The 20845-nt window shown below is 35.7% G+C and overlaps 1 protein-coding gene across 2 annotated transcripts; it reads left to right on the forward strand.

The window, feature by feature from the left end:
* The first annotated feature begins 4191 nt into the window (after positions 1-4191).
* On the forward strand, positions 4192-20744 carry LOC120078587 (P-loop containing nucleoside triphosphate hydrolases superfamily protein). 2 transcript variants are annotated; one of them, XM_090313839.1, is made up of 14 exons: positions 4192-4584; positions 4797-4880; positions 5178-5251; positions 5375-5408; positions 5576-5634; positions 7608-7722; positions 7837-7874; positions 9965-10062; positions 10139-10194; positions 11281-11563; positions 11714-11829; positions 12352-12408; positions 20376-20441; positions 20593-20744. In XM_090313839.1, the coding sequence occupies exons 1-14, from the start codon at positions 4369-4371 to the stop codon at positions 20680-20682; spliced, it is 1386 nt and encodes a 461-aa protein (XP_090169965.1). In that variant the 5' UTR covers positions 4192-4368; the 3' UTR covers positions 20683-20744. The 2 variants fall into 2 exon arrangements, with proteins under 2 accessions (XP_090169965.1, XP_090169966.1); XM_090313840.1 differs by lacking the exons at positions 7608-7722; positions 7837-7874 and having other exon boundaries at positions 4327-4584.
* The last annotated feature ends 101 nt before the right edge of the window (positions 20745-20845 follow it).

A 20845-nucleotide genomic window follows, 5' to 3' on the forward strand; every position in this document is an offset into this window, starting at 1 on the left:
GACTTCTAAAAAAAGAAAAAAAAAAGGCTAACTATTACAAAAATTGAGTCAATCGAACCGAACCGCCCTTTAAAGAACCACCTTGCAGTGGATCGTGTAGCAAATGCACCATGCGTCGAGCATGAAAGACTATATGATTGCGTGCTAATGACTATGCAATGAGCATGAAAGTTTATGTAATTGTGTAGCTATGAAACCATGCGTCGAGCATCTAAGCAATCATGTAAGAAAGACTGCGATCGCTTAGCTAGCAACCATGCGATGAACATCCAATAAACCACGTGATCATTCAGCAAGCGAGCGCTTATGCGATCTTGTAGCGAATGCCACACAATCGTGTAGCAAACTTTACACAATCACATAACATTAGCTATGCGATTGTGTAGCAAATTCTACATGATCGCATAACAAAAGCTACCCGATCGTTTAGTTGTAGCTATATGATATGGAACCTCTGTTTTGTCTTCTCCATCAAAACAACACTCTGCAACCCTTCTTTGAAGCCTCCGAAACATCACAAGCAACTCAAAACTTTAAATTATAGACTCGATTGCAATAATGAATGCCCAAAAATGCAGGCCTGTACAAATCAAAATTTGTAAATAAAAGAAAGCCTTAAATTGAGCATTCTATCCCGAAACATCCATCAACAAAAGTATCCACAACTATTCATCGCATGAAATAGAATGTAGAATATAAAACCCACCACTATTGTAAAACAATTCAATACAAGAATGGAATTTGGAATCAGAAGCCTACAACCTGGCTATGATACCAATTGAAGAAAATTTTCAAAAAAAAAATCCTTTGAGCGGAAGCAAAGATCGTTCCAAATTCTATTTTATTGAACATAAAGTTTTACATTAGAACAACAACAAGATATGCATTTCCTTGAGGTTACAACATGCTTTAAAATAAATACAAAAAGTTTCAGAAACCTTTACCTTTGAAGAACATTTTCTTCAAGAAATTACCCCATACAAGCCACGAACGAAACTCCTTCTCCATGCGGATCTCCTTCTTCAAGAACGGACACCACCACTCGAGAACACTCTGTATTCTCTTTGGGATAAAGAATTCAAGCAAGAGTTATGGGTTTTGCTTGAATCCTTGGAAGAGGGAAGGATATAGAGAGGAAGAGAGGGATGAGAAAAACTTTTTTTCTCTGTATGTTTATATATATATATATATATACCATATGTTATATCAAATATAACATATAACCTATAGTTTTAGATTGCATCAAATACAACATAAACTATAGATTTTATTCTCTCTCAACTATACATGACATTTAATATAAATCACATTTATATTAAATCCACTTATATAAATCTCATCCATATAAATGATATTTGGATCATATCCAAATATTTTATTCCTCTCAATATGAATCATATTTATATTTAATTACATGAATCCCATTCATATAATTGGTATTTGAATCATATTCAAATTCCTCTCATATTACCTTAAATTATAATGTATCAAATACATTATATTAATTGTATCATATATAATTAATTCTCTCAATTAATTTTAACACTTTAAATTAATCCAAAGATTAAATCTCAGTTAAGCTACAGAGGGGACCTTATGGACTTGTAGATTGAAACTCCAATGTACTCGGATAATTAATTAAACTTTTTAATTAAATTATCCAACATCCGTTAACTGCCGATCATTCCACTAAAGACCGACAACTGCACTCTTCGCACTACAAATAAATTTATGTGTCTATTGGATATAACCAATCAAAGTGCAATGACCCTTCACAAATTGCACGTAAGTATAGCGGGCCAAAATACCATTTTGCCCCCTATAGTTACATCTAACTCCTTAAGTACCACTAATTCCTCTAATGAACAATAAGTCAAAGTCGCACTATGACCAAGTCCCTCTCGGGTCAGGAGAGGGTATGGCTACTATGTTCAAGACTCGAAATTAGCCCTTAAGGGAGCAATTTATCTACTTGCCCCTGTATCGGGGAAGGAGTGAATTTCGTCTTGTGTAGCTATGTTCTCAGCTTCCCATTCAGATGAATCCCTAAAATGGTAGACTTGTTGAGTTGACAATTTGGTCACTCTCACCCATACAAATCAAAGGACTGCTTTCATGAGCAAGAGTTCACAACTCACTCAGGATTCAAGTCATGTCACCTATGGTCATCTTAGTGAAATGTAAGTCTCTATTATTAACGATGTTCTATATAGCGACTAATCATTTCGTGGTCTAATCCTATACAAACTCTTTGTATAGGATACTCTGGCTCGCATGTCTCCACATGAATGATCAGGATCATATCATTTATAGCACTTTACAACACTTGTAACACCTACAAAGCGGGCCGTATCCATAGTGTCACCAGAATAAGGTACCCATCCTTATCCACCTACTACAGACCATTTAAGTTATTATTTAAACAAGATCCACTCATATGTCTCTACATACTTGTTTAAATTACATAAAATAACCTCGGATCTTAGTTTATTGGATTGAGTATATGCTTATAAAATAAGACTTATTTTATTAACAACAATATGGTTATACAAAGTTTACAAACTACGTGATTATAAGGAGATTTAGGACACCATTCCTAACACACCGCATGTTAGCAAGCAATCCCTGTGTCTAACCCTGGACTCACGAGGACTCTGGTTGAATTTGCACTTGGGTTCAACTAGATAGAACTAAGTGTTAAACCACAATAGTCTTATCAATCCATCGCATGTTATTAACGCATCAACATGTGAAATTATACAATTACATGTAATTTAGACCATAAAACTGAAAAAATGAAACTAAGCTAACACAACTAATTAATTCCTAAAAAGAAATCAAAATATTCTTGAAATATTCTCGAAATTTTGTCAAAATGAGGGAAAACGAAATTCTCCTATACCAAAATTTCGAGGTCATCGAAATTTCAAAATGAGATTTCAATAGAAAATTTCCACCATGATGATTATGCTTAGATTAAACACTAATGTACATGGGTCATCAACTCATTATGGAATTGAAAATAAAAATGAAGTTTATTGTGATGAAATTCATTGTTACAGTTGAATTAATTACTTAAGAACCAAATATGATGAAAAATAAAAATAAAAAACATAAAATCTAAGACTCCGTTTGGTAACCATTTGGTTTTTTTGTTTTTGTTTTTGAAAAATGAGCCTATTTCATCTACATTTCCTACAATAATTTGCATCCTTCCTAAGTACGATAGTTGAATTCTTAGTTAAATTCCAAAAATAAAAACAACTTTTTGAAAACAACTTTTTTTAGTTTTCAAAACTTGGCTTGGTTTTTTAAATCATTGGTGAAAAGTAGATAACAAAGGAAGAAATTTAGATGTGGGAATAGTCTCCATAGGTTTAATTTTTAGAAACAAAAACAAAAAACAAAAAAGTTACCATAGAGGGCCTAAGAACTAGATTGCCTCTCAAGCCAACAATTCTTTCTCTTTCAAGTATAGCCAAGTTTTAAAACCTTGTTTTTTCTTCCTCCAAGAAGAATCAACTTTCAAAAAAAGGTTTTAAAACCTTGTCCCAGAAGGGCGTGGTTGAGTTTAGATCATGGAGATCAATAACAAGATTTCACTTATTAGTCACCCTCAATATCTATTCACGAACGATTGCTCTTAAACAAGTACAATAATTAAAAAAAAAGAATCAAGTTTAAAAAAGAGGAGAATGAGCCGACTAACAAAAGTAAAAGTGAGCTGATTAGTAAGAGCAAACGTGATATTAATGGTATTGAGAGCAAGAGTTGAGTGCAAGTGCGAGTGAGGTATGAAGCACAATTTTGTAGTATTTGGAAAATGAAGGAATCAAGTTTGGAAAAGAGAATTGGGCGAAAGACAGAAGTGATAACAAAAGTGAGTATGAGATACTGTCGTTAGCGATAACCAACAAACAAGAGCAATTATTAGATATATCAAATTTCTATGTATCTATTATTATTTTATCTAGTGCGAGAATAAAGATTAAAATATTGATATCGATATTAATATTGAGATTTCAGTTCTACGAATATATTGATAAAATATCGATATAAACAAATATTCGTGTGAATCAAATAATTTATAAAAAAATTTATCTAAATTAATAATTAAGTTTTTTTCTCCCAAGAGATCTTACCATTAATATTTATATGTGTATTAACGAGCAATCCAGTTTTTTAAACTTCGAATCAAGGACACATAACCACGTATAGACGATATTTAAATCATTGAGCGAGAGCGGTGGAACGCTTTATTGACTAAGATTTAGGATGCCACGTGGCAATGAGCTGAAGAATGGTATAAATAGCCCGATTTTTGGGGAATTGGAATCGAAATAGAAAGCTAACACACGCAAAAGGAAGATGAGGAAAGTGAAGGACGAGGGGAGTGCCGTCTCTGTGCCAATGCCAAACCCCGAGATCAACACCACTGGCACCGGCACCGGCACCGCCGATGATGAAGCAATCACCGACGCCGGTAACTCTTCTCAACCCAATGATAATCCCAAAGATTGGCCGGCTTTCCCCGTTGCCAGATTGCCCTCTCGTAACACCTCCTCCAAGTACGATTTTGTCAAGGTAAATTTTGTTCTTCCATTCAATTCTTTGCTGATGCACTGATGTGATGTAAGAATTGGCTCAATTTCGGTCTGATTTCACGTTCCCTCTTGATTTCTTTGTTACAAATTTACCGAGGAATTCTGCTTCGTTGGTCTTGTTTTTTTATTTTTATTTTTTAAATTTCTATTAATTTTTTATTGCATGTGGTCGCTTGGGTTTGTTTCTGGCAGGTGAAGGTGTGGTTGGGAGATAACGCGGATCACTATTATGTCTTGTCGCGGTTTTTGCTCAGCAGGATGCTGACAGTGACCAAGGTACAACTGCATCCAATTTTTAAAGAGTTTTGGCCTAAGAATCTTTGTTGGCACCGAGCTCATCAACAACCCTTTTGATTTATTGATGTATTTTTTCTTGTATTATTTTTTATGCTTCGTCTTTTGCCCAGTTATTGCTTAATATGTCTTAGTAGAAGTGTTTCCCCGTTGTTAAGAGTAAAATTTCTCGTCTTTTTGCTTTAGTCTCTGCTTGGGAAGCAAAGGTAATGTCGGTGTTTTCTACACAGGTTGGTTTGAATCCTCATCATATATTAATTTTAACTCTTCTAATTTCAGATTCCAAATCATGTTGCTATTAAAATTGCATTGGAACTCAAGAAGCTGCTTGTGGATAATAGCCTTTTAGATGTGTGAGACATATTCCTATCTTCTCCCCCTATGTTATTTTATGCGCCTCTTGTTCAAAGGAGAATGAATATTACCTTTTTTTTTTTTTATTGTATATTTATTTATTTATTTATTTATTTCTGTAGCTCACAATCTGATTTGGAAGCTAATATTTTCAAGGTATATGATCTCAGTTGAATGTTTTGCTTCTATACCAACTGAATTTTGCATTCACTTATTATTGTACAACTTCAACAATGTTGCCGGGAAATACAAAGCTGATGAAATATTTATTCTTTTCATGATCTGTAGCTATAGCTAACTTTCTTTTAGGGCACCATATGCAGCTCATGGAGCGGCGTGGATATGGGGAAGAGTACATAAATCGGTATAAAATGATGACGAGGTTTGTACATTTACTGGAGCGGGAACTTCTCTTTCTTTTTATCACAGAATGCATGCTTCCTTCTCCTTGTCTCTCTGTCTTCCCCATAACTTCCATCCACAATTCTCACTTTCAGTTGCTGTGGCATGAAAATGCAGTATCATATTTTATGGAGTTTCAGATCATATGATGGCAAGCACTGTATAAAGAGTTTTTTTCTTTCATCTACTAATGGTAGTCTTATTTATTTCTGTTATTTCTGTTAGTGAGAATATTGGTTATGGATGTTTGTTATGGATGTCTCTCCCATGAATATTTGTTATGGACTATGAAGCACAAATACTTCATGTGAGGCGGAGAACCTGTATCGGATACGTATCAGATACCAATACTCCCAGATACTTCCTAGATACATCTCTATAAGGGTGTGTTTGACCCAAGGAGTTGAGAACTAGGAGTAGAGAAGTCGGAATTTATGAACTCCACCCCTTGTTTGGTCCAAGGAGTTAGTGGATCCCACTACTAAAATACGTCAATTTTATATCTTATCCACTCCTTACACTGTAGGCCCCATGAATTCACAACTCCCTAGACTTCATAACTCCTTACTCCTCACCACTCCTTACCTCAAACACCCCATAAGCGATTTGGCGTACTATCAATGAAAAGTTATGTTTTTTTTTTTCCCTAAAAAAAGACAAGTGATTTGGCGTATCCCTTTTTTTTTCTAGAACTAAAAGGGAGAAAATAAAAATTTAAACCCTAGAATCATATAATCTTTATGTTCATGCCTGAGTCCCCACAAAGTCACGCAAAAAATAACCCACTTGATTATCTTTAACAATTCAACGAAGTTCTTCGTTTATTTTCACACTTTTCCCTCTAATCTTCTTCTTCTCTAATTGGTCTAACTTCGGTGTACCACCAACCTGTTTGATTGTATTTTATTGACTATTGTATTTCAATATCTTTGATGTTGCCTTTTGTATTGTATATCATTGTTTTTTTTGTATTTTGTATTATTGTCATTAACTTGACATTTTATGCTTTTAAGTGGATTGCATTTAGGATAAATTTACATATTTCCTGAATTTTTCTTTTTAAAGAAAACGTATCATCGACGTATCCATATCCTAGTTTCTTAGAAATTGATGTAGTGCAGTATCCAGTCGTATCCATGTCTCATACCCGTATCTGTGTTTGTGCTTCATAGGTTATGGATGTCAGTGTGAAGCTTGGATCCTAAGGGATAAAGTAACTATTAAATATTTCCTGATTTTTTCTTAAAAAAAACGTATCCTCGACATATCCATATCCTAGTTCTTTAGAAATTGGCATAGTGTCTTATCCTATTGTGTCCATATCTCGTACTTGTATCTGTGTCTGTGCTCCATAGGTTATGGATGTTGGTGTGAAGCTTGGATCCTAAGGGATAAAGGAACTAAATCCATAGTTTTGATGTTGATGTGATCATAAAAGCGCCCAACTCACATTGATCATGGAGGCATGAAAATCAAGCCACAATATTTCCATGTCGGTAATTAGAGATTTCTTTTTCTTTTATGAGAGACCCTGAATGGAAGCTATAAATAGCCATCACTGTAAACACAACTTTAGTCAAGTATGATAATTTTAATGAATTGGATCGTGTAAGACCTTCGTCAGTTGTTTTGTGTATTGAACTGCATTTACAATTCTTGTGCATAGCTTAGAATTTGCATGCCTTAGAAACATTCAAAGGTTAATTGATCTCCAAACTTTGTGGAGTGTTTTGGTCTTTGGAGTAGAAACTTGGGTTCTTGACTTGAAGGTAATTTTCATTTAACTTTTCCTTTAAGTTGAACTAAGTATTTGTGCTATGGGTCTGCAATCAAGGGTTTCTTAGGTCAGTTTACTAGGATTCTTGTCTCATCTTCCCAACGTATATGGTGCAATCCACGATGGCAGTTCATGCTTCTCCCATATGCTGCTAAGTTCTGTCTCATCTTTTCTAGATTTCACCATCAAAGGGTCCCATTGGTGATTCTTGTATGTGGAACTGCCTGTGTTGGAAAGTCAACCATTGCCACCCAACTTGCACAGAGACTTAACCTGCCAAATGTCTTACAGGTCCTGCTAGAAAAATATATCTATTTTAATTTCCCCTTGTTCCATCTCTTGAGACCTAGTATGTGCTAACCCTTTATATTACTGCCTAATACTAACAATCTTTTACATCTGCAGACAGATATGGTATATGAATTACTACGCACATCAACAGAGTATGTCCTTAATTTATTTTTCTTCTTTTTATAAAACAAAATATTATCATCTTAAGGGTTTAAGCAGTATAGAATAGATGCGATATTCAATGGTCCTTCTGTAAAGAGTGGGTATTTTTGTCAAGCATGAGATAACTAGCCTAGCTGTAGGCCCATAGTTTTGTGCGTGTAGTTAAGGTTTATTCTCACATACTTCTTAAATTAAAATCAGACTCAATTTCATAGACCAAATAGACACAAACTTGAAAGTTTTAGTGGCTAAACTTGTAATTTAACTTTTGTTTTCTCTTTTTAAAGGAACCAAACTTTTTATTCAAATTGTGGAAAGTTGCACAGAAGTACTAATGGAAGCATTATTTAAGGTTCCTCTCAAGATCATTACAATTCCAACCTTCTCAATTCTCGAGAGCTGAGATACCCTAGCCTTTTCAGCATCATAAATATTCTAACTTGATTTAAAAGGATAATTGTTACCAAAGACACCTTATCTGAACAAGTTCCTGAATATGCAGTAAATTTTCAATCATAAAATCATTATCTCGACTGAAAATTAATGTATTATCTTCAAATGAAGATGAGCGACATAAACAATACCTTATCCCATCAAGAAGGTCCCTCAAAATCACCATTAGAAAGGCCATTTTCTTGCAATCTACTCAACACATCACTAATAGTCAAGAAGAAATTCGCCCATGTGGTCTATCATAGAGGAAACAACGAAAATTTGGTGTCATGAATTCAACCTTTTATCCATCTCCGCCACTTTACCTTAAAACCTTTCTTCCTTGAGATTTCCAATAAGAAATCCTAATCCACAACCACTCCTCTTCTCAAGATTTAATTTAAGCGACCAATCTAGCTTCTTACTGCTGCTATAATCTTCCATAGCTTCATCAGCCACTATAACTGGATTGATGATCATTCTTCATTTGATAAAAGCATTTTGGTTCAATGGAACAGTAGAAGGGATAATTTCCCTGTCTATTTCAGCTAATACTTTAGCTAATATCTTATAATTACTAGGTACCAAATTAGTTAACCTAACATACCAAATTAGTTGACCTAAAATCTTTCACCCCTCTACCTTTTTCTTCACCTCGATTGATGCATTTAAATCATCATTTTCATAGAATTCATGAAAGATCCTTAACAATGCTGACTTTTTCATAATTTCTTGAAAATTCAACCGTGTAACCATCAGGACTCATGATTTAGATTTACCGAATTGAAATGAATTTATTTTCAATGCTTCAGATTTTGCAAATCCATTTTTGACTATCACTTAATCAAAAGCAGAATTGAAATGAATTTTTGCCTTAACTCTGTAAAAGTGGGAAAGGAGAGAGTGTATGCTGGGTGTCACAATCGCTCTTTTGGAAGCTTCTCTTAGCGATTGTGCGGCACTTGTTCCCGCTCACGAACAAGCCAGCCAACTCGAATACGGACTGCCGGTGGCACACCGAGTGCCTCTCGCAACCTCCACCCCCATTTTAGGGAAAACGGTTTTAGAAAACGGGTTTGGAGAAAAGGTTTTCGTAAGCAGTTTTTGTGAGTGTGAATAACGAAAGAAAGATTGTAGTAGGCTAGAAAACAATTAAGCAACAACAACAGCTTTATAGAGTACTACTCCGGGTATGGGGAAGTGATGATTAGTCTTATCCCCATATAGTGCATTCTGAACAAAAAGCCAACTGGCACCCTTGCATATGCAAAAGGGCGAGTGGTCACTTACAATGAAAATGTAAAGAAAACAAGCTAACTAAGCTAATACAATACAAGATATGAAAGTATGCTAGAAGGGGGTTGGATCGGGCATGCGGCCATGGGCAACAGGCCCTGGACAAGCATGACCGTGACACTGGGCGGGGTGTTAATAAGAATCATAATTTGTCTTTTCTTTTTCCCAGCTTCATTTCTCTCTCAGTTTGTTAATATCTTCCTGGGGTGGGGATATAAGAAAAAACAGAATCCTCTCTTTTGTTTAATTATTTTGATATTAGTGGTCTACACATGCATTCTATTTTTAGCTACGCTTCTGTGTTTTGTGATCCTTATTGAAATGCCTTCTCTTTCCCCCTTAAATATTTCAGTGCTCCATTAACATCTACTCCTGTATGGGCACGAGATTTTAGCTCTCCAGAGGAGTTAATTACTGAATTCTGTAGAGAATGCAGAATTGTTCGTAAAGGTCAGTCATCCCTTCAGTTAAGTTTGTTGCTATCCTGTTAATTCATGGCTTCTGTTACCCGGTATTTTCTGTATAGGTTTGGCTGGTGATTTAAAGAAGGCTATGAAAGATGGAAAGCCTATAATAATCGAGGTGAATCTTGCCTTGGAAAAGGAGAACTAAGACTTCTAATTCAAATGGTTTAGAAAGTTCCATTTGAGAATGTTTAAGCTTGCATTCTAAAAGGGGGAGGGTCGTGGCGTATTTATTTATCTGTACTTCTCTCATCTCAAATCATAGTATCAACAGTTTACTGGCAAATTGTGAACTTCTTAGAATGAGGAAAGAAGTCATGAGAACTTAAGTGTATTTTGAACTAATTCAATTTGTGAACTTCTCGCAATATCTTCATTTTTTAATAAAGAAGTTATTTGGTAGGTTTTCTTTAGGTTAACTTGGAAATTTGGTATAGAGAAAAAGTTAGAATTTAGTTCCTATTGTATTATTTTATTTTATTTTATTTATATATATATATATATATATATTATATAACCAGGTCCACAAAAAGGGAGCTCCTTCTAGAAGAAGGGATTCCAACTATACAAGATATCACTAATTGAATAGTTAGAAAAAGTCTTCGAAATCGAAGCCCACAAAAAACATAGTATCTAGCAAGGGATCAAATATCTAATTACTATGATTTATAATTAGAATCTAGTCTATGTGGTTTGATAAAATCCTCATACATAATTCTCGATTTTGTCAAACCGTTTTATCAAACCATAAGAACTAAATTCTAACTTTTAAAACTATAGGGACTATATTCTAACTTTTAAAACCATAGGGACTAAGTTCTAACTTTTTCCAAACCAGATAGGCCATGTTCATAATTAAACCATTTCTTGGTTGTGACCCTAGTCTCCCTCTTACAATTGTCTGTTGAAGCTAAGTTTGTTTCTTAGTGTGCGCACACATACAAAAGAGAGAGAGGAAAAAAAGAGTGAGGTGTACAAATTTTTCTCAAGCATCATGCATGCAGTTGTTTCATTTGTCATGATATTTAACTGATGAAATAGTAAGTCATGTAGTTAATAAATAAAAAAAATAAACACGTTATTTCTTTAATGAATTGGGTTTCACTTGGATAACATAGTTTCTTTTTCTACTTCTTTTCTCTAACATTATCTTCGGGGAATAGTCTTTTTGATATGAACTTGGTTTTCTCTATAAAAAATTTAGGGTATACATTTGGATCCCAGTATATATTTGATGGATGATGAAAGTAAGTCGTCAGCTAATATTTCAGCAAAAGGCATTGAAGAAAATCCTTTATCAGCAACATCAGATGATAAAAGTTCAAAACAAATGGAGAGCAGTTCTCTAGTTTGTCAAAATAAAAATGGGACTGGCACCGGCATTAGGTGTTCTCATTCGAAAGAATGCATGCACACCAACCAAGAGAATGAAGGGTTGGACTCTCTAGAAGCTGTGGGTATAGCAGGAAATGGCTCTGGAATTACAGGTTGATTTGAACTCTGCATTTTATGCTTATGTGTTCATTATTTTGTCTAGCCTCATAGAATTGAGGAATGTTAACCAAGTGTTCATATTTAATGATCAATTTAGATTGGGTTCCCGAGTAAACTATTTTGCATTTTATGATGCTATTCAGATGAAAGTCACAACAAAGAGGAGACGAGTAGATCTGCTTCTGTCAAGAAAGATAAGTCTGGTGCTGAGCCAATAATCATACCCATAGTCCTAAAAATGGCTGAATTTGATCACAAGGTTTGTATTTTTATATATATTATGTTTTAATTTGCCAAAAAAAAAAAAAAAACTAATAAAGCATGGATAATAAAGCATGGACTCAAATATAGCATGACACGGACATACATGACATGGCCATGGCAGCATGTTAGTTTCTAAAAACGTAGAACTTTGTTCATGTCAGGAATACATTTTTATAAAAACTATATGGGTATATATTCTGGGTAGGAACTATTGTATATATTTATTCTTTGAAATAGATAAAGGACGTAGGTTTAACATTAAAAAACTAAATAAGTAAGAACAATATCTGTTATCCAACAAAGTTGAAGAGGGAAAAGTGTGGTTTCTTGTTAACAAAAAGAAAAAAAAAAAAAAAAGAGGAAGACAAGTTTGCGGTGAGCAACATTCTGCAAAAAGCATGAAGTGGAGAGGAACAATAAATTGGGCCAAACTTAGTTTACATTTTCTCATGTGTTTGATCTTTGTGTATAGCCTCTCTTAAGTTTTAGTTGTAATTTATGCACTTTTTTTGTTCAGGCATTACTAGAGGAATGGGTCTGCCCCCGAACATTTAGTGACAAATGTCCTCTCCAGGTAATATGTGTTACCCTATTTATTCAATGCTCCAATCAGGAACATAATTTCTTTTTAAATACTATTTTTTTTAGTACAACTGAGGGTATGGTATGGGGATTTGAACATCTAACCTCAAGGGAAGTAGTACATGCCAAGTACCGTTGAGCTACGTTCACTTCGGCAATTGGGAACATAAAATTATATGGGACTTTTCTGATTAGAAATTTTGTGCTTAATTTGGATTTGAATGTAACGGTACTTGGTTTCAAATTTCAAACAGTAGATTTATCCTTATAAAAAAGAATGTCATATTTGGATATAAATTGAGATATAGGCATCTTTGAAAGTACAATTTATGGCATGCTCAGCTAGCTGAAATCGAGGAAAATGGTTGGTATTCGTGGTTTGTTCTTTTTTCTGTTTCTTACTCTAGTATGTTCCAAATCACAATGCTTTCTTAAATAAACCATATCTGGTTTTATCACTTTTGGATAATTCAACTTTCCAACCGATCTTCTACGCCTCTAAGGATCTTCAAATAATTCTCCATCTTTCATGAGTTGCACATTAGACCTTATTGGAGTATTGCATGGCTTAGCCCCCAATTTTCTCAGTCTTAGAAGATAGGTCAAGCACATCCTTCCTTTGTGGCAAAAAATCCATTTCTTGCTTCTTATTACCTCCAATGTTTGATAAGTCTTTTAACATCCACAATTTGTTTGCATGAAATTGACTATGAAGAAAAGTTTTGGGAGATGAAGTACCAAATATAGTATCATCCTAGTGATGACAATGTGGTGAACATAAGTAGATTAACAAAATAATACCACCCTCAGACTTTTGATAGGGAATTAAGTGATCAGACTACCCTTCTTACTTCCAAATCTCTCCGTGCTTGACTAAATTAATTTTCAAATCTCTCCGTGCTTGACTAAATTAATTTTCCAACAATGCTTTTGGACAATATTTAATTTCAATCCACATACACATTTTTGAAGACGCAAAATTTCTCATTCTTCTCCTGAAGAACAATATTAGGTGGTTGTGTCATATAAACATTTTGGAAATATCTACAAATAAAGTTATTTATAATGTAGAGTCGATGAAAAGTCATCATTGGTAGCATCCATGAGAGAATTTCTTATCCATTCTTCTTTTTTCTTGATGAAAAGTCATCATTGGTAGCATCCATGAAAGAATTTCTTATCTATTCTTTCTTTTTCTAAAAGAAAAAGGTGGTCTTTCAAAAGAAATGAAAGAATACGTTGGCACACAAAAGTAGTGAAGCCCACAAAAACAGAGCCAGACTACTAGAAGGGGCTACAGTCAAGTAAAATAAAGACCTAGCAAGTAATTATACGCCACAGTCTGCTACAAAAAATTGCTCTTCACAAAAAGGTGGATGGAGGAGAAACTCGACAATTGTCTCCTAACAGTCCTGAGAGCTAATGAGGCTAAAGCCGAATACCTTGAAGAAACAACCTCAAATAACACGAGCAAGAACACAACTCTAGAGGATATGATCAAGGCCCTCAATTTCTGTCTTGCGAAGAATGCAACAAAGCAACAACCTTGATAGCTTCATTCGTCATAGATATTTAACTGATGAAATGATATCCGTTAGGTGTTATTTTGCTTGAGTCCCTTCTTTGGGATTTTGATTTGGAATCTTCGTGGTTTTTTATTCTTTTATTTATTTTCTATAACCGGCATATTCTTTAAATTTTTCTTAATGAAAGTTGTGTCTTTTATCTAAAAAACCAATAAACAAGGCACTTGCATCTATTAAAGATGCTAAAAATATGATCTAGATGGAAAAAGGACTCCTCTTTTCTACAACAAAACCAAATTGTATAGTGTGCAAACTATAGATGAGAAATTGCCATCCTTCCCTCCTCGATTGTCTCGGAGAATGTTACCCCCACTCCTTTTGAGATAATTTTGCCTAGAATGTCCACCCCAATAGTATTGGTGGTAGAGAAGGGGGGAGAGATGATCACCTTATCTAATACCTCTTAAAGTTCAAATTCAACCCCTTAGTTTGCCGTCGACAATGATGGAATACTTAACTGTCCTTATGCGGGTCCAAATCCTTGATCCCCACTTGAGCCCGAAGCCTTTTTTCATCAAAACTCAAAACCTTGTCAAGAAAGCCCCCATCCACATGGTCACATATTTTCTCAAATCAATCTTAAATATAATTTCCTCCTTCCGAGCTCTGCAGTCCTTTATGGCCTCGTTAGCTTTCCATTTAACAAGTTTGAGATGTTCGCTATTTTTCTAGTAGAAACCTTGTTTTCATTGAGAATAAATGAAAAAACAATACTAACACCCAAATAGCTGAACCCAAAATAATGCCTAAAGACCTAACAAGATATAAAGGGCTCCAATTCAAACTAATAAGTCCGAGAGAATAATTACAAGTTTTTCGAAGCTTTTCGAACAAATGGGCATTTTACATGGTCCAGTCTTTGGAAGTAGTGGGACAGCAAGGGTGATTGAAAGGAGTGCTGTCGGGTGATTGAAAGATCTTTGGAAGTAGTGGGTCAGCAAGGGTGGGCTGGGTTTATTTCTCTTTCTACTAGAACAGTCCCTAAAAAGATGGATAGCAGATTATGAGAAAATCCAGAAAATTAAGGAAGATTCTTTATTGAAAGAAATTAAAAGAAGAGGCCTGCAAGCTGTTATGTGGATTTCTCTGTGGAAGAAAATGTAAGAATTTCTCTGAAGGCAGATCTGATGACTTTATATCAATCAAAGGAAAGAAATCTCATGCAAAAGAGCAAGTTGAAGTGGCTGAATTTGGGAGATGAGAATTTGGGAGACTCTATATCCCCAGCCATAGCCGTTACTTAAGCCCAATTCTGTTAGTTAAAAAAAAGGGATGGGGGATGGAGGTTTTGTGTGGATTATCGACGCCTCAATCAAATCACGATAGCGGATAAATTTCCAATTCCCATGATTGAAGAACTATTGGATGAATTCCATGGGTTTGTGATATTCTCCAAATTGGACTTGAAATTGGGCTACCATTAGATAAGAATGCACGAACCAGTTGTGGAAAAAACAACTTTCTGAAGTCATGAAGGGCACTACGAATTCGTAGTAATGTTGTTTGGGTTGACCAACGCCCTATCCACGTTCCAAGCCTCGGTGAATCAGATCTTCCGGCTGTTTTTGAGAAGGTGTGTGCTGTTCTTTTTTATGATATTTTGGTTTCTAGTCCTGACGAAGACACCCATAACAAACACTTAGGAATGGTGATGAATGTCTTGCGAGATAATCAACTACACGCCAACCGGAAGAAATGTCAATTGGGACAGCGGAGGATCCAGTATTTAGGCCATTGGGTCTTAGTCGAGGGGTAGAAGCAGATGGGGAGAAGATTCGAGCTATGCGACAGTGGCCTATTCCAAGAAATATCACTAAATTGAGGGGATTTCTGGGCCTTACCGGCTACTATCGGAGATTTGTAAAAGACTATGGAGGTGTGGCAGCACCATTAACAAGATTGCTGCAAAAAGATGCCTTCAAATGGACCGAGGAGGCCACAAAATCATTCGAGGATCTCAAGCAAGCAATGATGACATTACCTGTTTTAGCCCTACCAAATTTTGAGCTACCATTCACCATAGAGAGATGCTTTTGGCTTGGGGTTGGGTGCTGTACTTATGCAAGAAAATCGACGTATAGCGTATTTTAGCCAAGCGCTGTCAGCATGCGTGAATGGGAAGTCCATCTATGAACGGGAACTAATGGCAGTGGTTCTCTTAGTCCAGAAATGGAGGCCATATCTACTTGAACGTAAATTCACCATGTTTTCTGATAAAAAAGAACTCAAGTTCTTACTAGAACAAAGGGAAATACAACCCCAGTACCAAAGGTGGTTAACCAAACTACTAGGCTATGATTTTGAGATCATCTATCAGTCGGGACTGAATAATAAAGCAGCAGATGCACTATCTTGCTTTCTTGTAACAACGGAATTGACCACTTTAATGGATCTCTTTCTGATTGATGTTCAAGTTGATGCAACGCTTTCTTGTAACAACGGAATTGACCACTTTAATGGATCCCTTTCTGATTGATGTTCAAGTTGTGCACGGGAAGTAAGAACGAGGAACTACAAGGAATTCAAGATCAACTAGAAAAGGACCCCTTGAGTGTAAAAAAGTTCTCCTTGTCACAGGATTTTGTTCTATAAAGGGAGGCTGCTCATGTCGAGAACTTCAGCTTATATACCAACCTTGTTATCAACCTTCCATGATTCGGAATTGGGAGGACATTCGGGCTACTTACGAACATATAAATGACTGTCAGGGGAGCTCTATTGGAAAGGTATGAAAGAAGATGTTAAGAAATACGTGTCTGAATGTTTGATCTGCCAAAAAAATAAGTCTGAGGCCTTAGTCCCCGCGGGGTTACTTCAACCATTACCCATATCAGATAGGGTGTGGGAAGATATCTATGGACTTCATAGAAGGGTTTCCTAAATCTTATGGAATGGACTCATTGATGGTGGTGGTTGATTGATTATCCAAGTACGGTCCTTCCATTCCTTTAAATCATCCTTTCACAGCAAAAAGAGTAGTTGAGGTTTTTATTTGGGAGGTAGTCAGCCATCATTGATTCCCCAGATCGATTGTTTCAGATAGGGACAAAATTTTCATCAGTAGCTTTTGGGTCAAGCTATGTAGGGTACACAACGTGACATTGAAAAGGAGTACAACCTTCCACCAGCAAACAGATGGACAGATAGAAAGAGTTAACCATTGTGTGGAAACGTATCTTAGATGCTTTTGTAATGAACAACCTAGGAAATGGTACAACTCTATCCTTTGGGCCAAATATTGGTATAGTACTACTTTCCATTCTTCAATTAATATGACACCATATACTGCTGTTTTTGGAAGACCGGTTCCACCTCTAGTCTCTTATGGGGATTAGAAGACAGCCAACGACACATTGGAACAACAGTTTGTTGAAAAGGATAAGGCCTTAGTGGCTTTAAAAGAACATTTACAGCTAGCCCAAGAAAGAATGAAGAGGTATGCAGACCAACATAGGAGAGAGGTTCAATATGAAGTGGGAGATCTAGTTTTCCTCAAACTCAAACCATATAGGCAACGAACGTTAGCAAGACAGTGAGGTGAGAAACTTGCCCCAAGATTCTATGGTCCATACAGGGTGATAGAAAGGATTGGTGCAATGGCGTATCGGTTAAAGCTACCTGAAGGAGCGAGAATTCACACGGTTTTTCATGTTTCACAACTGAAGAAGTGCATCGGGCAAAGGGTGCAAGTGCAAATTCAACCACCTGACCTATCGGATGACTTTGAGCTACAAATGTTTCCAGAAGCAATTTGAGGAGTACGATGGAATACTGAGACGATGAGGGAAGAATGGTTAATCAAATGGAGGAATTGTCCAGAAAGTGAAGCGACATGGGAAAGCATGGATGGAATGAAACAATGAAACACCAATATCCTCAATTACACCTTGAGGACAAGGTGAGGCCACCAATCATACATACTTACAAGCATAGGGGCAAGAAGGTAATTATAGAAGAAATAGGAAATTAGAGAAAAAAATCTGCAGGGAGTTTGTTGGGGCGAACGGTTTAAAAGGGAGAGGACATCTTTTGGAGAATTGAGCAAGATTTGCTGAGGAGAGGATCCAACCCTCTGGAATGCTGGTAATTGTCTGGTTCCTTACTTTTTGTTCCTTGAGAATTTCTTTATTGAATGTACTGATTTCCCTAAGAAGTATATAAATAAAATTACTAGAGTAGAACTCTGTTCTTTGGGATTTGTGGAATCTGTGGATAAAGTTTTTCTTGCAGGGTTGAAGATTCCCAACAAAAACCTGATCAATTGATTCCCTTGAATAAAATTGGAAACAAATACTTTAAGTAGAAGAAATTTGGATGCCTTAATCTACGATGCGAAAACATCATATTCTCTTTAACAAAAGGAAAACTGACACTACTCAAGCTCTTAACTTTTTTGTGACTAGTTGAAACTTCATCAAAGTAGTAGAGACCATCAAGCATCTTAGCACACCCAATCGTCTCTCCTAAGTCCTGGTCCTTAAAAATATAATGGGATTCAAAAAAGGTAACACGACAGTTAGCATCTTTAGCGATTTTATTGGCAAATTATAAATTGTAGGCTAATTTTGAAACATGAAGGACAAAACGTAAAGTAAGTTTCGTAGTCAAGTGAATAGTTTCTCTCTACCATAAAGGCGACGCTACCATGACAATGCAATTTTTTTTTCATTGCAATATACATGAGAGTATGCTACAAAGAAATAAGAGGAACTAGTCATATGATTAGAGGCTCCAAAATTTATAATCCATGAAGATGAATTGAGACGAGAGAGCATGAGGACAATTACCTGATTGTGCTAAGGAAATACTAGGACTACCAGAGGATGAATTAGTTTTTAGCAACCTCAAAATTTGATCAATTTGCTCTTTATGAAGTGGGCTTGAGTCAACAACATTGGCACTAGAGGTATGCTGATGGGAAGTTCTCTCACCTTAGAACTTTTCCAAATTGCAAGTTTTCTATGAAGTTTCCAAAAACTTGACGAGTTTTATTGCAATAGTTGCACTTGACACGAGACTTTTCATGTGTCTTGTTGGATTGATCAGAAGCCTTCATCACAATATTTTCAATCCCCAATATAGAACATTCAACTGAATCAATAGTTTTTTTTGCTAATCATAACATTTATGTGGCTTTTTTCCTTGTGAATTTCAGAGAAAACATCATTAATAGTTGGAAGAGTAGTTTTTCTAAGTATCCTACCTCTAATCTCATCAAACTCAACATTGAGGCTAACAAGAAATTTGTAAATATGACCATCTTCCATAGTTTTCTTGTAGTGCTTTTGGTCCATTGTAGACTTTCACACATATAAAAAAGATTGAGGTCTTGCCAAATCTTTTTTAGGGAGTGAAAGTATTGTATACCGAGTTACCTCCTTGTCCTATATCTCCCAATTTAGGATTTAACTCAAACACTTGTGATTGGTTGCCCAAATCGGACTACATCTGAGTGCACTATCCCATAATTCTTTGGTAGTAGAGAACACATGTAATTATAGTTGATGTCTTCAACCATGGAATTTACAAGTCAATTCATAACCATGTGTTTGGGACGGGTTTTTCTCCCGTAACAAATTTTCCCTTGTCCTTGAATATATATCCGAACACTTTGGGACCAACCAAGACATTTATCTCCATGAAGCTGAATGGTGGTTATTTAGAGAGTGGGATTGTTGGAATCGATGCATTTGTCTAAGACTATAGCAATAGATGACTTAGTTTCCGACATATTATTGAAAAAACATATACCAAAGAGACAAATAACAGATCTAGAAAAAAACACACCTCAAAAAACAACAAATAGGGAGAATTCCAGATGATGGGTGGCGGGTGGCGGCAGACGGCAGACTGCGTTGATCGACAACTCAGATGAGGATGAAACAACAAATAGGGAGAATTCCAGATGATGGGTGGCGGGTGGCGGCGGACTGCATTGATCGACAACTCAGATGAGGATGATTAGCAGTGTCAATCTGCAAACAACCGGTGAGTTCCAAAGAATCCGCAACAAATGAAAGAACTAGGCGGCTGAGATGCAACGTCCCGCGAAAAAGTGATTGACTGACGGCTAAGATGCAACGTTGGGTGCTTTGATACCATGTTGAAAAAATATTTTTATATATTCATTTTAGAGTGTTTCTTGAATATGAGAAACACCTATTGCAAATAAGGAAAATAAAATAATACAGCAAATATAATACCATAAATACAGTGAAGATATTAACAAATATGGAAATAATCAACGGTGACTGCTGTTTCTTCTTCTTCCATCTTATTCTCTTTGGTGTTTATTTATCTCCTCCACATTCTTCCCTCACTTCTATATCATTCTTTACTATTGTTGTGGTTTCTGATATTTGCTTTATTTCAGGATAAAGATAAGCTTATAGCTAATTTAAAGACCATTCAGGACTATCTTTGCTCATTCAAATCACAGGTTTGTTTCTCAGCTAAACGGTTGTCATTTTTCTGTGGACAGATTGATGCAATTCTTATTAGGATTAGTGGTCTAGTGTGTCCTATTGAGTAGTAATCAAGTTTAGCCAATATCATTTGTTAATATGCTGCTTAAAAATTATTGGTCACAGGGCTTGATAGTAGTTAATATATCAGCGACTACATTTCCACAAACATTGGACTGGCTGCATGGATATATTCTGCAGGTAACCTATTTATAGCCTTTTTTTTTTCTAATGGAATTCTATAGACAAGAATATAAACTCATTCCTGTTAAAGCAATAAATACATAAGGTATGCTACAATGAGCCAGTTGCTTTTAATACAAGCAGCATTATAGTTACTATTAAATAATATTTATAGTTATTTGCTTTATTTTGCAGT

Source organism: Benincasa hispida, chromosome 5 (genome assembly GCF_027475165.1).
Source record: "Benincasa hispida cultivar pf3 chromosome 5, pf3_genome.v1.1, whole genome shotgun sequence".
Lineage (NCBI taxonomy): Eukaryota > Viridiplantae > Streptophyta > Magnoliopsida > Cucurbitales > Cucurbitaceae > Benincasa > Benincasa hispida.

Bases quoted from the DNA above. Each gene is read 5' to 3' on its own strand.
- LOC120078587 (XM_090313839.1), top strand. From the start codon at position 4,369: ATGAGGAAAGTGAAGGACGAGGGGAGTGCCGTCTCTGTGCCAATGCCA. The intron at 4,585-4,796 runs GTAAATTTTGTT...TGTTTCTGGCAG, and splicing joins CCAAGTACGATTTTGTCAAG to GTGAAGGTGTGGTTGGGAGA. The intron at 7,723-7,836 runs GTCCTGCTAGAA...TTACATCTGCAG, and splicing joins ACCTGCCAAATGTCTTACAG to ACAGATATGGTATATGAATT.